The following is a 22,210-nucleotide window of genomic DNA, read 5'->3' as shown; positions in this document are numbered from 1 at the left end:
TGAATATCTAACCTACTTCTTGCTCCTGAGCTGCAGAATAGTGTTAGAGGGAGACTAAAATGGTCCAGAGTTGTTCTTTATTAATTAATGTCTTCTCATTTGAGATGAGGTTTATTCCAAATCATTTTTTTTATTTACCATTTTTGGTTCCCTTCCTCATCTTTTGCTGAAAAGTTTGAGACAAACAAGAGTCCTTTATTTTAATCTTAATATACTACTGTCTCAATATGTCATTAAACCATTTTTCTCTAGAGCCTGAACGTTCTCTTGTTTCTAAAGTTTACTCAGTTTATTGTACTTTGAAACCCCATTCCTTGCCACCTCCATCAGAACCTTGATTCCCCAATTTTGCCTTTCCTTTCTAACTTCTTCAGCCTATTTCTTTTTATGGGTCTTTCCTTTAAACCATAAGACTTATGCTTTTCTCATCATAAAACAAAGAACCATTGAGTCTTCTGGCATTTCTAGCTGCCAAACCAATCATTCTTTTTTCTTTTCTAGTCACATTTTCCCCATGTATGTGTTATAGTCATGACTACTTCCTACTTGTTCTCCTCATCAATCCATGGGACATACAGATGTGCTTACCTATGTCTACTTGAATTATAGAATTCTTGAGGGGTTAGGAACCTTTGACTTATTTCTTTTCCTCATCACTGATTTCATGAGCTACTTTTAAAAAATTTCTCATTCTTGCGTGCCCCTCTCCCTGCCTTTTTCCTTTCCCCCTATTTTTATACAGCTTTTCACAGATTATTGATGGAAGGTTGAGTTCTTGACTTTTTATTTCCAGGGCTTAGCCCAGAGTCTTGTGGATACTGGACACATAAGAAGTGTTTGAATGGTGCCCTGCCATCTTAGAACATCTTTTATAACTTTACTTCTGAATGACCACAACAGGGTCATAGCTGATCTAGCCTCTCTCTCCTCTAATTCAAATGTGTTGCAAATTAAGTCCCCCTGAAACACAGCTTTTGTCATGACATTCTTTTATTCAAGAATGTATAGTGGTTTCTTACCATATTAAATCCAAACTTTTGCTTGCATTTTAAGGTTATCTGTAATCTGGTTCTCCTTTTGTTGATTTATTCTCTAGAGTACACTCTGTCCTCTGGTCAGTCTGGTGTTATCACTGTATCCTTACAAATATGCTCATTTCCTTCTCTGTAACTGTTTTGCTGTTATTTCTTTTCTGTATATTCTTCCTCTTTTTTTCTAAATCTTGCCCATTCTTCAGACTACTACAGTCTTCTATTCTGACTTTTGAGGTAACCATTAACTTGCTTTTTTTTTTTTTGTCTTTTTCGTGACCGGCACTCAGCCAGTGACTGCACCGGCCATTCCCACAGAGGATCCGAACCCGCGGCGGGAGTGTCGTTGCGGGAGTGTCACTGTGCTCCCAGCGCCGCACTCTCCAAAGTGCGCCACGGGCTCGGCCCTTAACTTGCTTTTTTTATTGTTACCTTCTATGAATGCATTCCTAAGCAATATAGTTTTTTCTGTTTTTGAAGTTATTTGAATGGAGTCATATTGTATGTTTGTATGCTTTTCTGTCTTGCTTCCTTTGTTCAAAATTATATTCGTGGGATTCATTTACGATATTGTGAATACTTGAAGTTCATTCATTTTTATTGCTTTATAGTATCTCTTTATATAAATACACCCCAATTTATCCATTCCACATTTGGAATTGTTTCCAGTTTTTGACTTTCAGAAAAAATATTCCTATGAACAGTCCTATATTCTTGTACATATGAGTTTCTCTAGGGAATACCCAGATGTGGAATTGCTAGGTCATCGATATTTTATTGCTCACGAAAGCAATTTTATTTATCTTAAGTTTATTAGGTAATGCCACACTGTTTTCTAAAGTAATTGTCGAATTTTACCCTCCCACAACAATGTTGCTTTACATAGTTGTCATTGCTTGGTATTGCCAATTTTTTCATTTTTGCCAATCTGGTGGATGTATCTCATTGTAAAAGTTTTAGTTTTTATTTACTTGATTACTAATGAGACTGAGCTCTGTTTTGCACGTTTACTAACCATTCGAATTTCCTCTTTTGTAAATTGCCTATTTAAATTTTACCCCTTGTTAAATTAAATCAAATTAAATTAAATGTTACCCTCCATTGTTTTTTCCCTTTGGGTTTTTTTTTTTTCTTACCGATTTTGTGTGAGTACTTAACACAGAATCAGTGTATTAGTCATTTATTGATTATTTGTGTAGCAAATATCTTTTCCCACCCTGTGGTTTTAATACTTTTAGTGGAGTCTTTTGAAAACTGTAAGTTCTCAGTTTTAACGTAGTTTAATTTGTCAGTCTTTTTTTTATGGGTAGTACTTTATAGGTCTTGTTTAAGAAATATTTTCTTACCCTGGGGTAATTAAGATATTCATCTATATACACTTACACCGGGGATTAAGTTTCCAGTACCTGAATTTTGGAGGGACACATTTAAACAAAGCAGCACCTTTGTCAAAAATCAATTGACCGTAAATGTAAGAATTTATTTCTTGACTCTCAATTCAGTTTCATTGATCTGTATGTCTGGCCTGAATAGTACTGACCACACTATTCTGATTACTCTTGCTTTACAGTAAATTTTGAAATCCATGAGTGTGAGTCCTCCAACTTTTTACTTGTTTTCAAAATTGTTTTTGCTGTTCTGGATTATTTGCATTTCCATATACATTTTAGGATCAAAATCAGTGTAAAAGTATACCAGTTTTTGCAAAAATCCTGTTGACATTTTGATGGAGAATGCACTGAATCTGCAGATCAGTTTGGGGAAGATTGCCATCTGAACAATACTGAGTTTTCTAAACCATGAAAATGGAGTGTTTCTTCATTTATTTAGATCTTATTTAATTTCAGCAATGTTTTGAAGTTTTCATTGTTTTTGATATCATGAATGAAATTTTAAAAAATTATTTTTGGTTTCTTCTTTGCTAGTATGTAGAAATACAGTTGATTTTTGAATATTGAACTTTGCTGAACTCATTTATTAGTTTTAGTATTTTTTTGTGGATTCCTTAGAATTTTCTGTATACAGGATCATTTTTTTCCATGAGGAAAGACAGTTTTATTTCTCTCTTTCCAATCCAAATGCCTTTAATTTCTTTCTTTTCTCCCCCCCGCCCCTCCCCCGCATTGTACTGGCTAGAACCTCTAGTGCAGTGTTTGAATACAAGTGATGTGATCACACATACTGGCTTTCTTCCCTATCTAAAGAGGAAAGCATTCAGAATTTCACCATTAAGTATGGCAGATGCTGTAGAAAAAAGGGAAGGAGACAAAGATTTGAGAAATATTTAAGAGTTAGAATAAACGGGACTTAGCAACTACTTGTATGCAGTTTATACCAGGATCTAATTTGTACATTTGTGGGTAAGAAGATTCTGGCTTTATTTTTATGAAGTAGGGTAGAATTTAAGATAAAATTACCTCCTTTTGGGAGAATTAACTTTTACAGTAGAGGTTCCCCCTCCTCATTTTTAGTTGCCTATTTCAGGTCAGAGTTAATATTAATAAATGCTAAACTTTTGAATTCTTTTTTTCCCTGTAATTATAATTTAGTATGTTCTATGAAGTAGGGAGCAGTATTATAACCATATTTTACCTGAGGAAATTGAGAGACAGTGAAATGCTGTAGATCACAGTTATGGAGGTATACAAGTCTCCTTAATACCATGCTTTCTAAGTCTTTGACTTAAATGTTGTCCCAAAATAGTATCAGATGGGATACATGAGACATCTGACATCTTTTTTCTTTATCTCCCCCAGAAAAGGAGCTGTGTCTTAAATGTTAAGCATGTTAGATAGAAGGACAATTTCTGTTCTTTTGTTTCACATATCAGCCTATATGCATTTTCTTGAGCTTTTAATGGTTACTAATGCCCAGTCCTCTGTGTTCCTAAAGATTTCAGCACAGGCTAACTTAAAAGTGACACAAAGACTGACTCAGATCACTCAGATTGTTTTATTTAATCATCCATGAAGATAGAAAACATCATAATAATGATGATAGTCATTATAGCATTCCTATTAATATGTTAATATATACACTAGACATTATCACTGGGTATCTTTAGCTGACCTCATAGGGTAGGTTTTGAAAAATAGAGTAATCATTAATATGAACTATAGCAAGAATCACTTATCTTTGAAACTCATTTCCATTGAAAGAGGCCTCAGGAGCTCTTTGGACCTGAATTCAAACCCTGCTTATACCTTTCATAAACTTGGGAAAGTTTCTTTAGTTTTGAAATTTATCTAAAAATATCTATTTTTTTCTGATTATAAAATGTGTTGCTACAGAAAATTTGGAAATACAGAAGGCCCAAAAGAGAAGATAAAAATTATCCAAAATTCTTGATTCAGGCAAAAATCTCTGTCCTCGTGAAGTCTTTGCAAAATTAGAACTAGCTTAAATATCCACCAGAAGAGACTGGTTAAATATATTCCAGTTTATTCAACCATGGATACTAGCAGGTTAAAAGGAGGGCAGTAGTTAAGAATAGGATCCCTATGTTCAGATCTTGGTGCTATTCCTTCTTAGTGATATGACCGTAACCTCTGGAAACTTCACTATCCTAATATCAGTATCTCGAAACTTCATAAGAGTTTTTCTCAAGATTAAATGAGGTATAAGAAACTAACACTTTGCACATTGTAAGTGCTTGTCAGCACCACGCTCAGCCAGTGAGCAAACTGGCCATCCCTATATAGGATCCGAACCCGTGGCCTTGGTGTTATCAGCACCGCACTCTACCGAGTGAGCCACGGACCGGCCTGCACATTTATATATACACATCTTTTTCTTGAAGGATATCCAAGGAAATATTAAGTGGTTACATTTGGGGAATAGGATGGGGGATTGGAGATGGTTTTTACCTTTTTGCAAAGTTTGAATTTTTTTTCTTTTTGGGGGCTGGCTAAACCCTTTATTTATTTATTTTTAAAGAGGTCTTCCTTATATCAGGTTTTTTTTTTCATATTTTTTTTCTTCTTCATATTGGAAAATTGTTATCGCTTCTGCTTCTCATAGTAACTTTATTTACATAATAGTAGATCTTGAAAGTAATTTTGGAGCCAGCCCTTTGCAGATATGCTAAAGATATATTAGAGACCATTTTGAGCTAAGTAAACAAATTGTATGTCTTGTAAAAAAAAATTGTTAAAAAGAAAAAAAGAGTTTCCATTTAGAATAGGAGAGTATTGTGTTTCAGTAGTGGTTTTTTACTTTACCAGCTAACAAGTAAGATAGTAATGATGTCATAGGCTCTTAAAGAAAAGGTAATACATTTAGATTCTTTTCCAGATTGAGATATTTTTTCCCTCAGCAAATATTTGCCTATTTGACAGTAACAAATAAAAAGGCATACTTTTCTCTTCCCTTTCTAATCAATTAGAAACCTATAACACTTACAGATTGGTTTTCTTTGAAAGACATTTTGAAAGTTTATGTACTAGGTCGTCTCTAAATTAATTCTTATTCCCTACCTCTCTCTTTTTCTCTCCCTACACTCTTATCCTTGTCTCTCCATTTCTTTTTCTCCCCATTGTCCTAGGCATTGAAGATGTGGAGATTAATAAGATATGGTTCCTGCCCTCCAGGCACTCACATCAGTTGTTTGAATCTAGTATTCTTATTTAACTACTCTTTTGGGGAAAGGAATTACGAATTTCTCTCTTCTAGTCCAATTTTTTTTTAACCTCAGCTCTGTAAACATTTATTAAGCAGCCTGTAAGGGGTAGGCACTCTGCTAGAGAGTGCAAAAGTAAGTAAAATGAAGTCCTGCCTTTCAATTACTCAGTTCTTTGCAAGGAGGTAGATAAACAGATTTCAAAACAATTTTACAGGTGCTGTGACTGAGGTATTATTCAGTTATAACAATGAGAGAGTTTTTGATAGAAAAATGCCACCGTAGTTAAAGAATATATATTTTCTTTAATGGCAGAAATTAACCTGTTTTAATTTATACAAAATAAGAGACAGCATAGCATACTCATCAGTGGTGAACTTTTCTTGTCCTCACTGATTCCTCAAGGAGGTTGCAAAGGTGCTTCTGAAGAGTGAGTGTGCCTGACCTGAGAAGCCAAATTCTTGCTACTTCACTCTATCTTTTTTCTCCCTACCATACTTTTATATTTGGGGATTGCAGAGAAAACTTTTATTCCAGAGAAACCTATTTTGCAATTTTTATGCTTCTATCAAAGATAATGTTTACAAACATTGGGCTTTCCTACCACTGAAATCAAGTTCCATGTCAGCAAGATGCATTGTATTCAACAGTAGAAAACAAGTCTAGTCTGCTGCCTGTCGGAATTAGCCTCCTGGAAGCTCTGTTTCCTTGAACGTATACAGATAAACACAGGGTGCTCTGAAAGCACAATGGAGGAGTGTCTAACCTGAGTGAAACAGAACAGAAATAATCAGGCAGGGCTTTATGGAGGATGTGATGTACTTCTTGAAGGTTATTTGCCTCATCTTACTCCATATCTAATTTGTTAGTTTTCCCTACTAAGGCAGAATAATAATAACTGAAGACTTTTAAGCTGAACTACAAATATCATTTGCATCTCTAAAATATAAGGACATTTTCCTGAATTAGTATAATAGTGCTTTCACACATAAAAAAGCAAAAACAAAAACAAAAAACCTCAACTCTTATGTGAAACCTTGTCCATGTACAAATTTCTCATTGTTCCCCAAAGTGTCTTTTATCACTGTTTTTTTCACGTCAGGATCCAGTTGAGAATCATATGTTGCACTGATTATATCTCTTAAGTTTGTTTTTCTCCCCTCTTAAATAGACTTTATCTTTTAGTCCTAAGTCTTTTTTATGCTAAAATTTAGCCCACTGCCCTTATTTATTTAGCCATCATATTGACTTGTTAAAGAAACTTGACACATAGAATGATCTGCCTTCTAGTTTTTGTCTGATTGTTTCCTTGTGGTATTAACTTGATACATTGTCCTCTGTATTTCCTGTAAACTGGAAGTTTGATGTAAAGGTTTGATTCAATTCAAGTTAAATATCTTTGGCACTGATATTTAGGTGATAAAATGTTGCCTTTCTTTAATCTTTTTTTTTTAATCTTTAATACCGACTGTAGGTAATGGTAGAATTCTTGATTCAACCCATCAGTCACCAGTCTTGGACTTGGATATTCACAGCACTTTAGTATCTGCTATTCTTGTCCCTTTTCTTTTGGGGATTTCTAGCTAGCGCTTTTTTGCCTTGTCCCTGATACATTCATACCTTCACTTCTGCCCTGACTTCTATCTTAGATATAAATAGTACCTGTTCCAAATGTTCTTATTCTCTTATTTGACATTGCAGCTGTATTTTGTGACTTTATTCTGAACTCTCTTTAATTACTTAGTCTTTACTTCTGGTCCGATGAAGAATGACTAGAGATAAGAGAGACATGCCTAGATTGGTCTTATCATCCTTGGGTCATTCTGGAAATGCTGGCTAGATGGAGCATCTGAAAGTGGGAGTGAGTTAGAGGAAAGATTAAATGCAACATAATTTTCACTCAGGATGTGGGTCCTTTGCTGTTTTTTTTCAACATCCTATGGTGAAGGGTGTGAGTGAGTGCTTTCTTTTGTGAAAACTCTAATGTGTATTAAGATAGTGAGGGAGCTTGCAGACATGAAGAGAGTTCATAAAGAGGTAAATGTTACCAAATCCAAAGGGGTCTGCTTGCCTGACGCGCAGCTTAAGTCAAACTTTGCACCCTAAGATTTGCAGTAGAGAAGTTAAACTTTTTACTGTGTGGCGACAGCGAAGGAGAATGGGCAGCTTATGCTGTCAAAACCTGCGTTTCCTGATGTCTGCCAAGCAGGGATTTTCCTAGAGTAAAAATTGAGTGAGGATCTCAGGATTGTGAAGGATTCTGATTGGTTCAGCATAAAAGTCAGCATAAATATTTTTGGCATCTTGGTGATTGCTTGATGCCCCCAAGTCTGGAGTCTACCTGTACAGTGGGCTTGCTTGTGGTCAGGAGTCTTTCCTTCAAAACTATCAGTTTCTGCAAAACAGACTCATCAGTGATGTTATCTTGATCTCTTTACAAAGAACCAAACATCTTGTGACCATAAGTTAGTGTCTAATCTTAAAATGCATAGTACTTACATCTGCATTCTCCTGAGTTAGCTACTATCATCTTAACAATTAAGCAAATCTTAAATTCTTGGAATTCTAAGCCTGTTGTCCTTGGATGGGCATATTTTTCTCTTCCTTCTTTAACTGAGGCTTACTTTGGCTAAAGCTTCTTTCTCTCCCTTTTTTCATTTCATTTAAAGTAGGAGCCTTTCGCAGAACCCCCCCCCCCACCAACTTCATAAATAGGTCAGATATTGGATCGTATTTTTGTGGGAGGGAAAAAAGTATTTCATATTATAATTTAGAAGCATAATTAAGTATAGAATTTTTGACCTATTCTTTCCACTTTGCAGTTAACATTAATAGCTTATTAGAAGTAAAAAAGATTCTTTGTTTTGCTTTACTCTATGAGCTATTGCTAAGAGTAAGAAAAATTGTTTCTGGAAAACAGTAATGTATAATAAAGGATTTTAACTGATGTGACCTATATTTATTCATCACATACCTAAGGGCTGACGGTTACCTCAGTTGGTTAGAGCTCACCTTATAACACCAAGGTCACAGTTTCAGATCCTAATAACGGCCAGCCACCAAAAAAAAAAAAAAAAAAAACCCCAAAAAACAAAGTTGGAGGACTCACACAATTTCAAAATTTACTACAAAGCTACAGTAATCAAAATTAGTGTGGTATTGGCATTAAAAAATATTCATCACATTTTTTTCTTGTATACTTTCTATCATGTATGGTTAAGAGATACTATTTTAGATTTCAGAAGATTTCGTCACTACTATTCCATGAAATCTTTTCAAAGGGTCTGCATGTTGAGTTTGCTGGTGGCTCACTTGGGAGAGTGAGGTGCTAATAACGCCAAGGTCAAGGGTTCGGATTCCTGCACAGGCCAGCCACCATAAAAAAACGAAAAACAAAAAAGACAGGTCTTGGAGTAAATATATCCCTTTGCTACTAGAGCTCAGTTTGGAAATGGTTCTTGTTGCATTATCATACCTTATTTTCAAATTATTGCTGACTGATTTGCTTTTTCTGGGAAATTATGTCATACAAAGTAAGACAGATATTTGTAGTATGGGGATTATCTTCTAAATGTCTGTTATTAAACAAAAGATTATCTCTTTTTGAAGTAACATCTTTCATTTATTTTAAGTTTCACATTTTAACATCTGAAAATCATCAGTTAATTGATGGTGTGATAATTAATTGACAAGGTTTTTTTTTCTTAGTTATACATGGAGTAATGTCATGTCTTAACAACTGATGACATCTTGAATTTGATGAAATATAGCAGTTTAGATTACTCATGATATAGCCTAGCAACACTGAGTTAGTGCTGATATTAGTAGACTGAGTTAAGTATCACTGAAGTGGATAGATACAGAATATTTGTTCCATGTCTCTCTTTATTTTTTTAATTTTTGTCTTTTTGTGACCGGCCGTACCGCGCTCAGCCAGTGAGCGCACCGGCCGTCCTTATATAGGATCCGAACCCGCAGCGGGAGCACTGCTGCGCTCCCAGCGCCGCACTCTCCCGAGTGCACCACTGGGTCGGCCCCCATGTCTCTCTTTTTAAAGGCTTTTTCATATTCTTATCTAAGTTTTGATGAAAGGATCAGGATATGTAAGTTTAAACTTTAAACTAGACATAACGGTGAATACTCACATTTATATAGGCTTCATTAAAAGGCTAATGGAGTTCTAAACTGAATGAATGGTTCTTGTCTTTTCACACAGAGGCTTTACAGAATTTGCCCTTTGCCCTCTCTTCAATCTATTCTGTCTCTCAAAGGTTTCATTCCCTCTCCAGTTTTCAATTCTAACCTCTAATTGTTTTCTTGATACTCTTCTCTTCCTCCCTTGTCTGTTCCGAGTTAACCTTGTTGTTGTTTTTAATTAGTAGACTTTTCTGGAATAGTTTTAGGAACAGAAAAATGAGTTGAAAGTAGTTATAATTGATGAGCCAATATTGATATACGTTATTATTAACTAAAGCCCATAGATTAATTAAGGTTCACTCTTTGTGTTGTACATTCTATGGGTTTTGATAAATATAAAATGACATATATCCATCATTACAGAATAATGATCATTATTTTATATATATATACACATATCCGTAATTACAGTATTATACCAGATAGTTTCATTGTTCTACTGTGTTCCACTTCTTTATCCCTTCCTTCTCTTACCCTCTCCCTCCCCTGCCAACCACTGGTCTTTTTGCTGTCTCCGTACATTTTGTCTTTTCCAGAATGTCATATAGTTGGAATCATACAGTATGTAGTCTTTTCAGATTGGCTTCTTTCACTTAATAGTATTCTTTTAAGGTTTCTCCATGTCTTTTTGTGGCTTGATAGCTCATTTCTTTTTAATCACTGAATAATATTCCATTGTATGGGTGTACCATGGTTTGTTTATCGATTTAGCCTTTGAAGGACAGCTTTGTTGCTTCCACATTTTGGCAGTTATGAATAAATGAGTTAGCCTTTTAAAACACAAATATGGTCTAAGTACCTCAAGTCACCTATAAAAAAAAAGTTGAGCTGATTCTGTATTTGAGCCTTAAAGAATGATAACTTACCTTTGTATGAAGAATTTCTAATTGTGTAGTTGGCTTATAACAGTGCTCAATAAATGTGTGTGGAATGATTTAATGTGAAAGAAGGAAGGCAACACTGAAAAGAATTAGGGGAAAAGATTACATCCTAAATTGGATAATTTTTTGGAAAATGAGATTATCTTGAAACCCAGTTAGAAATTCTAATAGGGACCAAGTTGTTCAGAGCTTTGAATTCAACCACTAGCTTGAGAACAATCCAGAACAAAATTGTCATCAAGCTGGCCTCAAAACTAGGCCATTAGGTTTATTTTACTTTAAGTGCAATGGACTGAGAGGAAGTAGGGGTTTTTTTTTAGAAAAGAGTGAAAGAACAGAAGGCAAATTTTATAAAATGGAGAAGTGGCCACTTGATGATCATAGGGTAGAGGTTAGATTATTGACATCAGGAATATTTTTGCACAAAGTTTATGAATAGTGGTCTTTATTTTGTTTTCGTGAGTTACATTTTCTGCTTAATAAAAATCTTACTAACATCATGCAGAAGTTTAGTTACTGGATTTAGGACTCACGGAATATTTTGGTTTGTAGTTTTGTGGAATCTGAGCAATATAGAGATTAATGAGCTATAAATTCATTTAAATGTCTAAATCATTTTTGTTTTAGGAATGCTATTTAAGTACATTTGAAATACTAGTATGCCCCCAAGGGTCAATACCTAATTTGAAATCTTGAGACTTCTAAACTCTAATCCTGATTCAAGTAGATTTATCTGTTAATTAAGACTTTGTGGTTTACTTCATTTGTCAGTAAATTCAGTAATACTACATATTTCATAGGGCTAAATATTTACCTGTTTTGAGTGCCATATGCTAAATATTTTAGGAAAAACAAAGATGAATGCAACCACTGCCTCTATTTATATAGTATGTACATGAAACATGGAAAAGATAAATCAAGAGGAGGAAATTGCAAGTTAGGTTATAATAAATGTTCTAAAAGTTTTAAAGAAGAGTGGTATTTTTAGTTTTGGTGAGCCAAAAAGTTTGTATGATTGTATGAACATCTTGGCATTTGAGGTTTACCCTTAAAACTAGTTAAGAATTAGATTGGTGAATATGGGAGAGAGACAGCATTCCAGGAAGCATTTTCTAGAATTTGGGAAAGAACATGTAAGGCTGGAGATTAGGTTTCAGATTATGGAAAACTATTAATGCTGGGGTATAAAGACATTTATTAGTTAAGTAAAAGTAGAGAATAGTTTTCTGGGCATGAATGAAGAGTTACATTAGAAAGGAAGGAGCAATTTTTTTCTTCCTAATTCTTATCATATGTTGATTTATTTATAAAATATTGTAGAATTAATTTTATACCTTTAAAGTATATACTTTTTAGTATATACATGTTTTTATAGTTTCTAGCTCTTTTATAGGCCAAAGTATGTTCCCTAAAATGCCATGTTTTAAAAAAAAAAGCCTTCTATAAGTTGGCTGTCACTCTTGTACCCCTACATCAGCATTATAAACATGTTCTAAAGTAATTATATGCTAGAAAAGCATTTCATGGAATATTTTATGAATTTTTAGCCTTGTTGATGGATTTTATTGTTCTTTACATGAATTTTTAATTTATTTAGGTTCTCTCCATTTTAAACTGGGTTTTGGTTTTTTTTTTAAACAATGCGTGTAATGGATTTGATTTCTTTGTTATAGAACGGTGGCAGCTGAAGTTAGGAAGCAGATCTCTGGGCAATACAGTGGTTCTCCCCAGCTGCTCAAAAACCTGAACATTGTTGGCAATATATCCCATCACACCACGGTAAGTATCATATTCAGAATATGGTGTGTTATTGGTCTTTTACTGAGTAAGCCATGAAAAAATAGTGAAAAGATAAGAGTGAATAGATTGGGTTCCATAACTACTCTCATAACGTTATTTGTTTCTAATTTACTCTTTCTTGGAATCTGAGCTGGGAGAAGGTATTAGAGGGTGTCATGGAAGTATAAATTTCCTAGTCATTTTACATTCAGGATTTAATCATTTTATGTGTAGAACTTTCTAGGCCCAAGGTGATGCATCACATGAAAATTTAGGAGTCTATTCTAGAAATAGGCACTGAAGCATATACTAAGTAATTATGTGGGTTTGTAGTATTATCTGTCTCTTTTAATAGAAAGGAATATATATTTATTGAATCATTATTGTAAACTAGGTACTATGTCAGAGATGCCCTCATTAAAAAAACTACCATGAGGGTAATCAGTTTTGATAAAAACTCTTATTTATTAATTAGGAATAAGAATTAAAAACATACCTCCATTTGTCTTAAAATTAGAGGTCTTTTTTTCAAATGCTGTGGAAAACTAAAAAAGTAAATAAGAGTGATAGGTGGAGTTATGCATTAATATTTTCCATTTAGCTATGAAAGGATATAATTGAACAAACATGGTGTGCTAGAGAAATAACAGTTTGACTCATAATAACATGTTTATGCTATTTGTGTTATTAAAATTTTAAAACATGAAATTTACTTTTAATAACAGTAACGTGCTCATTGGAGAAATTTTAGGTTATATGGATTTCTGGGTGATTTCAATGCTAGTGGAGATGATCCTTCCAACAAGCTCTTGGTATCATGAACTCCTTTATCTTGCATCCTGAATTATATCTCAACTACTCAAAACTTTCATGGTCCGGCCCTAGATTTAGTTATCATGAATAACTATAACCCATGAAGACATGCTAGGTTGTAGCATGTATCAGAATTTCATTCCTTTTTAAGGCTGACTAATATTCCATTGTATGTATGAGAGTACTTCAAAAAGTTCGTGGAAAATGGAATTAAAAGGTAGTACAAATCTTTCCATGTACTTTTTGAAGATCCATCATATATATCATATTTTGTTTATCCATTCATCTGTTGATAGTCATTTGGATTGTTCCTGCCTTTTGACTACTATGAATAATGCTTCTATGAACATGGTGTTTATACATGGTGTTTGTATCTGTTTGAATCCCTATTTTTAATTGTCTTGGGTATATACATAGAAGTGGAATTGCTGGATCATAGGGAAATCCTATGTTTTTTGTATGCTTTTTGAAGAACCATCATCTGTTTTCCACAGCAACTGCACCATTATACATTCCCACCAGTAATGCACAAAGCATCTAATTTCTCCATATCCTTGCTTACACTTGTTATTTTCTGTTTTTTAAAAAAAGATAGCCAATACTGATAATCAACTCTGTACCCCACAAATATATATAATCAATTGTTTCAATAAATTAAAAAAAAAATAGCCATTGTAGTGGGTGTGAAGTGGTGTTTCATTGTGGTTTTGATTTGCATTTACCTCATCCCACAAATTTTATGTTGTATTTTTATTTAGTTCAATGTATTTTTTCATTTTACTGTTCAGACTTCTATAACTTATGGATTATTTAAAAGTGTATTATATCTTTAAAGCCAGAATGTTCAAATCCTTCTCTGCTTCCTTTTCATGTGGCTTTCTTCTCTGTGTGTATGGCCTAAATCTCCCTCTGTCTCTTTATAAGGATATAAGTGTTTGTATTTATGACCCACCCAGATAATACAGGATAATGTCCCCATTTTAAGATCCTTAATCACATTTGCAAAGACGCTTTTATTTTATTTTTCCATACAAGGTAACACGCACAGGGTCCATGGATTAAGATATGGAGAATTTTTGGGGGGCCATTTTTCATCCTACCATGTTCTGATTATATGTTTTACAAGGATAATCAACAATAACAACAAATAAAGTAAGAGTCTTGTTTAGAAACTTAGCAATGAAAATTCCAAAGATATGAAAAAGGAAAAAAGAATCCTTCCAATGAGTACTGTAAGGTATAATAAAACTGTTAATTATGATTACTGTTTTTATGTGAGAATTATGGGCACAGTCTAAGCAAGGAAGTTAAAGATCATATAACCAAAAATGTAAAGGAGTATAAGAAGACCAACACTTTGTGATTTCCTTAATGCATCTGGCTGAGTAACTGTTGAAACTTTAGAAAGAACTAGGTTAAAATCATATTTAAAAAAAAAAAAAAATTTTCCTTGCTAAAAGTTTTAAAATTCTTACATTCACCTCTTCATTTTGCCCACCTCTTATACTCATCCTTCTTTATAAAGGTGCCCCTCACTGAAGCAGTGGATCCAGTGGATTTGGAAGATTACCTCATTACTCATCCTTTAGCTGTGGATTCTGGGCCTTTACGGGATTTGATTGAATTTCCTCCAGATGATATTGAAGTTGTTTATAGTCCAAGGGACTGCAGAACCCTTGTTTCAGCTGTACCTGAAGAAAAGTAAGGAGTCATTTATCTGACTGGTTTTAGTGTAACTGTAGAAAAGCTACCTTCCATTATTTTATTTAGATACTATTTCTTGTGATGGTATTGTTTCCTGTTATAAGAACAAGAACTGCAGAAACCAAATTCACAAACATCAGTACTTTCCTGTCTAAATTACAAATATATTTTCTTTTTTAAAATAGTGAAATGGATCCACATGTTAGAGATTGTATAAGAAGTTATACAGAAGACTGGGCAATTGTGATCAGAAAGTAAGTTAAATGTTTATTGTAACATTTGAAAATAGTGAGTAGGATTTATAAATGGATTAAGGTAGATAAATAATAATTACAAGACCTGAAAATTCATTTAAACAAAATAGTTGAAGAAGCAAAAGAAAAACCTTTGTATATAGGTATTTTCTTCTTAGGAGTTGCACAATTACTTTTACTTATTTTTCTTATAAAATATTAGGTTTATGGGAATGATATTTCTTAATTATTCATAAATCATTTAGAATTAATAACATATGATGATAATTTTGTAATCTAATTATGTTAGAAATTCATGGGTAGATATTGGTGAATAATTTGTATTTCTCAAAAGAAATCAATGTAGTGAAACTTAAATAACTTAAATTTAATAGCCACTTTTCCAGATCAAGCTCTTTGAAAGGTCTCTGCCCTTAACCAAGTAGGTAAGTAGTTGTAAAAAATAATATTTTGTTCTACCACAAAATTTATTTTTCTGGTGGACTGTGTTTGAAATACCAAGTCAGATTCAGAAACAAAATAAAACTACTTTTCTAATTTGCATAGTGAAGAAGCATTTTTGTACTGAAACTTCTTAGCCTTGTTTTATTTTTCAAAAAGAAACAATGACTGAAGTAATGGAGAATTTTGTTATGAAATTATAATTTTCACAAATGAAACAACCGATGCTAAATAGCACTATCAAAAGTGTTATATCCATTGCTTATTGCCCTCATGACTGCTGTCTTATTTCATTGGGCTTAATATTATGCTAAGTATCACGGAGGGATAATGCTGATATACTTTTTAGTTTTAGTATGACCTAAGGAAAGCACAGTTTTCTGTCCTATATATAAAAGAACTGTTTTTATGAACTTGCAATTTCAATAAGTATTCTAGTAGCCAGGTTTTAGACATTTCTGAAGAAAACTGTTTCTCTGTTAGATAATTCAAAAGTCTTTACTTCTATGCATATATGTTGGAAACCTATAATCAGAAATCTTAGTAAAAAGAGGTGAGTTATAAAATATATTGACCTCAGAATCATGGAATCTGCTACTTAATTATGGGGTTGATAACCTTGGTTTAGGCAAGAGGGTAAGGAAATTAACATTTATGGATACTTACTGTGTGCTGGGCATTTTATTGGGTACTTTACATTCATCTCATGTAAGGTTCTAACACATAAGGTATTTTAGGTTCAGAGTAGTTAAGTAACTTCTCTGAGTTCCCAGAAGCCAAAAAGTGGGGTAGCCAGGATTTAAACCTTGGGACTTCAGACTCTAAAGCTCATATTTTTTCTGTTATACTAGATATTATTCATTATTTACAATTGTAATTAATGGGAGACAAAATGGGTACTTTTGATGGACTAGAAGTTCTGAGGTATCTCTGAAAGGTAGAAGATAGGTGTGATTGGAACATAAAAGAAAACCACAGTTCTACAGAATAATCTAAGGGAAGGATACATGCAGAACTTTCCATAGCGCTTTAAGCTCAGAAGCAGTGAATACAGGCAAGGGAAGGTGCACCTGGGGCAAATGTTAGACATTTGATTACTTTGAAACCCCTTGTACCATGTGTGCACAGCAGTGATAGCCGAGATATCTGCCTTTTTTAGGAGTGGTAATTATGGAGGCTTGAGCTGATAGAATAGAATAATGCCCAGGATGGGCACACTTTGGAGGAAGAAGGAACCCTCATACTCAGAAGACTAGATACTGGCAGACTTTGCCTGGCAGCATGATCTGCCCCTTCCATACAACTGCTGCATATGGGATAGGGTAAGCAGATACAGTAGTTCAAGACAGCTGTGGGGGATACAAATTCAAAAAAGAACACAGAACACAGAATTGTAAGTATTTGATGAAAGCAAATCACTTGAAAGAGAATTATCAAACTACAAGAGAACTAACAACTTAGGCAATAGTCAATAGAGCACAGATTAAGACCTATAAGTGTAATTAATATGCTTAGGTATTAGTGTACATAAGAGATGTGAAAGGAGGGCTGGCTTGTTAGCTCACTCAGTTAGAGCCTGGTGCTGATAACACCAAGGTCAAGGGTTTGGATTCCCATACTGGCCAGCTGCCAGAAAAAAAAAAAAGAAAAGAGAGATGTGAAAGGATGAAAGGATATTGTAATCATACAAAAGTCTGTTACTTATCTTTGGAAATTAAAATTTTGATCAGTGAAAATATATTAAAAACTCAGCAGATGGGCTTAATGGCAGAGTGGATGCCATGAAGAGTTGAAATAGTGAACTATAAGATGAAGTCACAAAATTCTTTCATAATTCAGCACATAATGATGAAGGGTCAGAAAGTACTTCACTTAGTTATTCATTTAGCCAGTACTCACTGAGAATCTTGTATGTACCAGAGACTATACCAAGCACTGATGTGATGACACAGCAGTGAACAAAATCGACTCCCTGTCCTCATGGAGCTTACATTCTAGTAGGGCATGAGGTCAATAGACAATAAACAAACACAGAGCAATATATAATAGATATGGTGGAGGTAAGTCTTGTGGAGGAAAAAAGTAGAGTGAAGGGTTTAGGGAGGGCCAACAAGAGGGACAAAGTTTTCCATATAAGTGAATGGAGGAGTCCTTACTGATTAAGGTGATTTTGAGTAGAGATCAGAAGGAAATGAGGGATTGGGTCCCATCAGTATTTGGCGAAAGAGTTATTAGGAAGAGGGAAGAACAGTACATGCGAAGGCCCCATAACTGGAAGCATGCTGGAAATATTCAAAGGATAGTAAAGAGATCAGTGTGGCTGGAACAGAATAAGTGAAGGTGAGAATGCCAAGAGATGAGGTCAGAAAAATGGTGGTTTACATAGCAGCTGACTAGAGGACAAGAAAAGAGTGTTGATCATGAATTGTTCTTGTCAGTTTTCTTGAATTTCATACCGTCAATTTTTTAGTACAGAATGTAACACCATTCTTATATATCAGAGCAGGTTACACATACAACTTCACAAATTAAGGCAATTGACACATTTCATGAAAGAGTAAGATGTCTGCTTCTGAATAAAACATACCATGTTACTATATTGAGTGTCTTTATTTTAGTTTTTCCAGAGAAAAAATGCTTTTTAAAATTTTGTGACTGTGCTGTGATGTTGAGCTACATCATGTAGCTCCTATTTTAGGAGCGTTAGCAACTAGGCAGGATGTGAGTGATTAATATTAAATGTGATTCTTCATCATTTTATGAATTGGCTGATAGCAAAAACCATACCATCTTCTGGTAATCATAATTGTTTTGCTGCAATTAAAATATTACCCCAGTTTGACTCAATGAAGTGTTGAATCTGAGTAGTAATTGCTTTTTGATCAGCTCTTATTTGATGTTCTTGGACATTGGGCTGTTAGGAAAGAAGGTTATATTAGCTTAAAAGTTGTTCTAGGCTTTATATACATATATAAAATGTTAATTAAATAATATATATATACAGTAGTGTAAACTTTGCTGTTTTTCATTTTAAAAGTCTGCAGCTTTAGGTTAAGATCTTTTATACATAACAAGATATAGCAAAAAGTTTTTGGCTATTTGAAATTTTAAGATTCAGTGCTTTATGTATATATAACAAGTCATGTGTTAATGACAGAGATACTTTCTGAGAAATGCTTTGTTAGGTCATTTTATCATCGTGTGAACATCACAGAGTGTACTTACACAATCCTAGATTGTATAGCCTACTACGTAGTAGGCTGTATGGTATAGCCTATTGCTGTGGCCACAGTTGTATATGAGGTCTGACTTGACCTAAACGTCGTTATGCCATGCATGACTGTATATATTATTTTACCTTGAAAAATTTTATATTATTAGTAATGTAATATATATTTTCTACTTTCTTGTTTTATTCTTTAACCTGGCTTCCCAAGTTTTTTTACTGACCAATTCTCTCAATTGAGAGTACAACTTAAATTAGGTACACATGGTTGGCATGGAAAGAAGGAAAATATGTTTTATTTCTGGAAACTCATGATCTGCTCTTTAGTTGGATTAAAGGAATTTTGAATCAAAATTTTCTTAAGCCTCTGTTTAAATGTTTCACACAATCAAAACTGCTAGAATAGATCCTTATTATGTAAAGAAATAATGCAGAGAACACTTGGCTTATTACATATTGATGCTGAAAGAGTGAAAAATTTGAAAAAACTGACGTTTATTTAACTATTTTATTTTGAATAGATATCATAAACTGGGAACAGGATTTAATCCCAATACGTTAGATAAACAGAAAGAAAGGCAAAAAGGTTTGCCAAAGCAGGTCTTTGAATCTGATGAAGTTCCAGATGGCAACAACTACCAGGATGAGCAAGTAATACTTTTATTCTTAAATGATTGTAAGAAGTTATTTTAAAATAGTTTATTTTTAATTTATAAATTAATATATTCATATTTAATGTTTTGCATGACAGGATGATCTTAAAAGACGTTCAATGTCAATAGATGATACTCCAAGAGGTAGCTGGGCCTGCAGTATCTTTGACTTGAAAAATTCACTTCCTGATGCTTTGCTTCCCAATTTACTTGATCGAACTCCTAATGAAGAAATAGATCGTCAGAATGATGACCAAAGGAACTCAAATCGTTACAAGGAACTATTTGCTTTGCATCCATCACCAGATGAGGTATAGATGTTTGCATGTAAAGAAGCAAGTGATAATTAAGATAGATATTTTGGGAGTATGATTTATATACAGTACTATGATAATGTAGGGAATAAAACTTAACTGATGCATAGCTATAATTTTTGTAAGTGAAGTATACTTTTTTATACTAGTGAATTATTCTTAATGAATAATCTCTTTGAATTGAGCACACTTATGATCTAATGACTTCTGTTTGTGGATAAATAGGTTATTCTTTCCTGTGTTCAGTTGTGAAGACTAGAAGTATTAATAAAATTATTTCTTAAAAAATAAATTGTAAATGGTTGAAATATGATAGGCATTCATTTTGGTGTTTCTTGTCAATTTGTAGGAAGAACCAATAGAACGGCTCAGTGTTCCTGATGTACCTAAAGAACATTTTGGTCAAAGACTTCTTGTAAAATGCTTATCACTCAAGTGAGTATTTATTTCTTTTACTGTATAATTTTTGTTTTCTTGGGTAATGTTTTGAGTACTAGTATAACAAAATCTTAGTAGATTTTATACTTGCATTTATGTTCTTTTGAGAAATGTTATTCTGTACATTATTTACATATTATCTATACATGTTTATTTTATACTTGCATTTACATGTTATCTATACATATTTATTTAACTATTTTATTTTGCATTATTATTCAGCGTTTAAACTTATGTATGAAGGTAGGTTTTAGAGCATTTTTGGTGCACAGGAGAAGATAAATCTTTTCCATAGCTATACACTTAGTCTTAAAACTTGAAAAAACATTCACTGAAATTACTAGTATTTATCAGACACTGTTCTTCATTAGGAATATAAAGACAATGTATCTTTTTCCTTAAAGAGTTGGTTTTATATTTTGTTACATGGTAAGCTTTGTTTTTTGAAGATTTTGAAGCTGGAAAAAACACACAAATTGCCAAAGTGTTTTTCTCTCTACACTATTACTCAGCAATAACCAACAGTCCAGAAGATGGACTTCTGTGACCAAATGTATGGGGATTTCTCCCCACTGGCAAGCAAGCCAGCAGTTTTCTAGTAGATGCCAGCTGGGTATCCTCCAAATCAATTCCGACACTATCTGTCTAGAGATAGCATCAGATCTCACAGGTTGAGGGCTCAGTCCCCAAAACTGCCCCCCACTTCAGATGCTAGTCACAAGTCCAGGCCTCTGGAACTTCTGACCAACCAGCTGTAAATCAGGGTTCACATAATCCCCTCCATGGGTTTGATTAGTTTGCTAGAGTGGCTCACAGAACTCAGGGAAATACTTACTTACACTTACTGGTTTATTACAAGGGATATTTTAAAGGATACGAAGAAACAGCCAGATGAAGATATACATAGGATAAGGTCTGGAAGGATCCCAAGTGCAGGAGCATCTATTTCTCTGAAGTTGGGGTATACTACCCTTGTAGCATGCAGATGAGTTCAGCTGTCCAGAAGCTCTCTGAACCCTGAGCTCTTGGGTTTTTGTGGAAGCTTCATTATATAGGCACGATTGAAGCATGCATAACCATTTAGAAATGTGAATGGACAAAAAGGGTATGATCTAACACTAACAGCCTGGGTGGGGAAACCTGACAAGGCCTGTTTGTTCAGATTCTTCCTGGCCTCTCCATGCAGCATTCCTTCCTCCTGGGCATGGGGCAGGCCCCTCCTGAAATGGGGTCTTATGAGCTATGATCAGCTAAGGGAGGTCAGAGAATTTCCTGCCTCAGGGAGAAAAAGGAGCAGGTGAAAGGAGGATAGGAGAAGGTCAGAAAGTATGAGCCAGGAACTGTGTATGAACACCAACACATAAATATCATATCATAACAGAAGCATATACTTTTTTTCCTTCTTTAAAAAGGTTAAATGGCTTTTGCTAACATTGAGGTGATGTATCTAACATTTATATGCTGCTTTACAAAGTGCTTTCTCTTATTTTATTTCATGCTGTCGTCAGAGTAATTCTATAAGGTAGATATTATTTTCTTCATTTTATGAATGAGGAAACCAGGATTTAAAAGGATTAGCAGAGGTTAACTGTCATGCTCATTATTATGCCAGGTTCATCTATGTTGTATCATATGTCAGTAGTTCATTCCTTTATATAAAACAAACTCTATTCTCTTTTCATTATATCATGTTAATATTTGAATTGTGGGAGCCCCAAATCTAAAAGGGCACTTGCGTAGTGTTCACCAAAGAACTCACCCGGGCCAATAGGTAGAGACATGAGTTTATTAGACTTATGGGAGGTGCTGATGGCAGCCAGTCAGCTAGAAATCTGCACTGCCATGGGGTATGTACAACAGT

At 34.0% G+C, this 22,210-nt stretch overlaps 1 protein-coding gene across 6 annotated transcripts in view; it reads left to right on the top strand.

Moving 5' to 3' along the window:
• DOCK7 (dedicator of cytokinesis 7) overlaps nucleotides 1-22,210 on the top strand; it is a 204,200-nt gene that overhangs the window by 4,300 nt on the left and 177,690 nt on the right. For all 6 annotated transcript variants that reach the window (XM_063106104.1, XM_063106103.1, XM_063106102.1 and 3 more), the window contains exons 2-7: nucleotides 12,401-12,506; nucleotides 14,845-15,020; nucleotides 15,209-15,277; nucleotides 19,466-19,595; nucleotides 19,696-19,908; nucleotides 20,261-20,346. In XM_063106104.1, the coding sequence (XP_062962174.1) occupies nucleotides 12,401-12,506; nucleotides 14,845-15,020; nucleotides 15,209-15,277; nucleotides 19,466-19,595; nucleotides 19,696-19,908; nucleotides 20,261-20,346 (780 nt within the window). The remainder of the gene's footprint in view (nucleotides 1-12,400; nucleotides 12,507-14,844; nucleotides 15,021-15,208; nucleotides 15,278-19,465; nucleotides 19,596-19,695; nucleotides 19,909-20,260; nucleotides 20,347-22,210) is intronic.

The sequence above is a fragment of the Cynocephalus volans genome, chromosome 8, assembly GCF_027409185.1.
Source record: "Cynocephalus volans isolate mCynVol1 chromosome 8, mCynVol1.pri, whole genome shotgun sequence".
Classification (NCBI taxonomy): domain Eukaryota; kingdom Metazoa; phylum Chordata; class Mammalia; order Dermoptera; family Cynocephalidae; genus Cynocephalus; species Cynocephalus volans.
The sequence above is the reverse complement of the archived record's forward strand: the minus strand, read 5'-3'. Positions and strand labels throughout refer to the sequence as shown.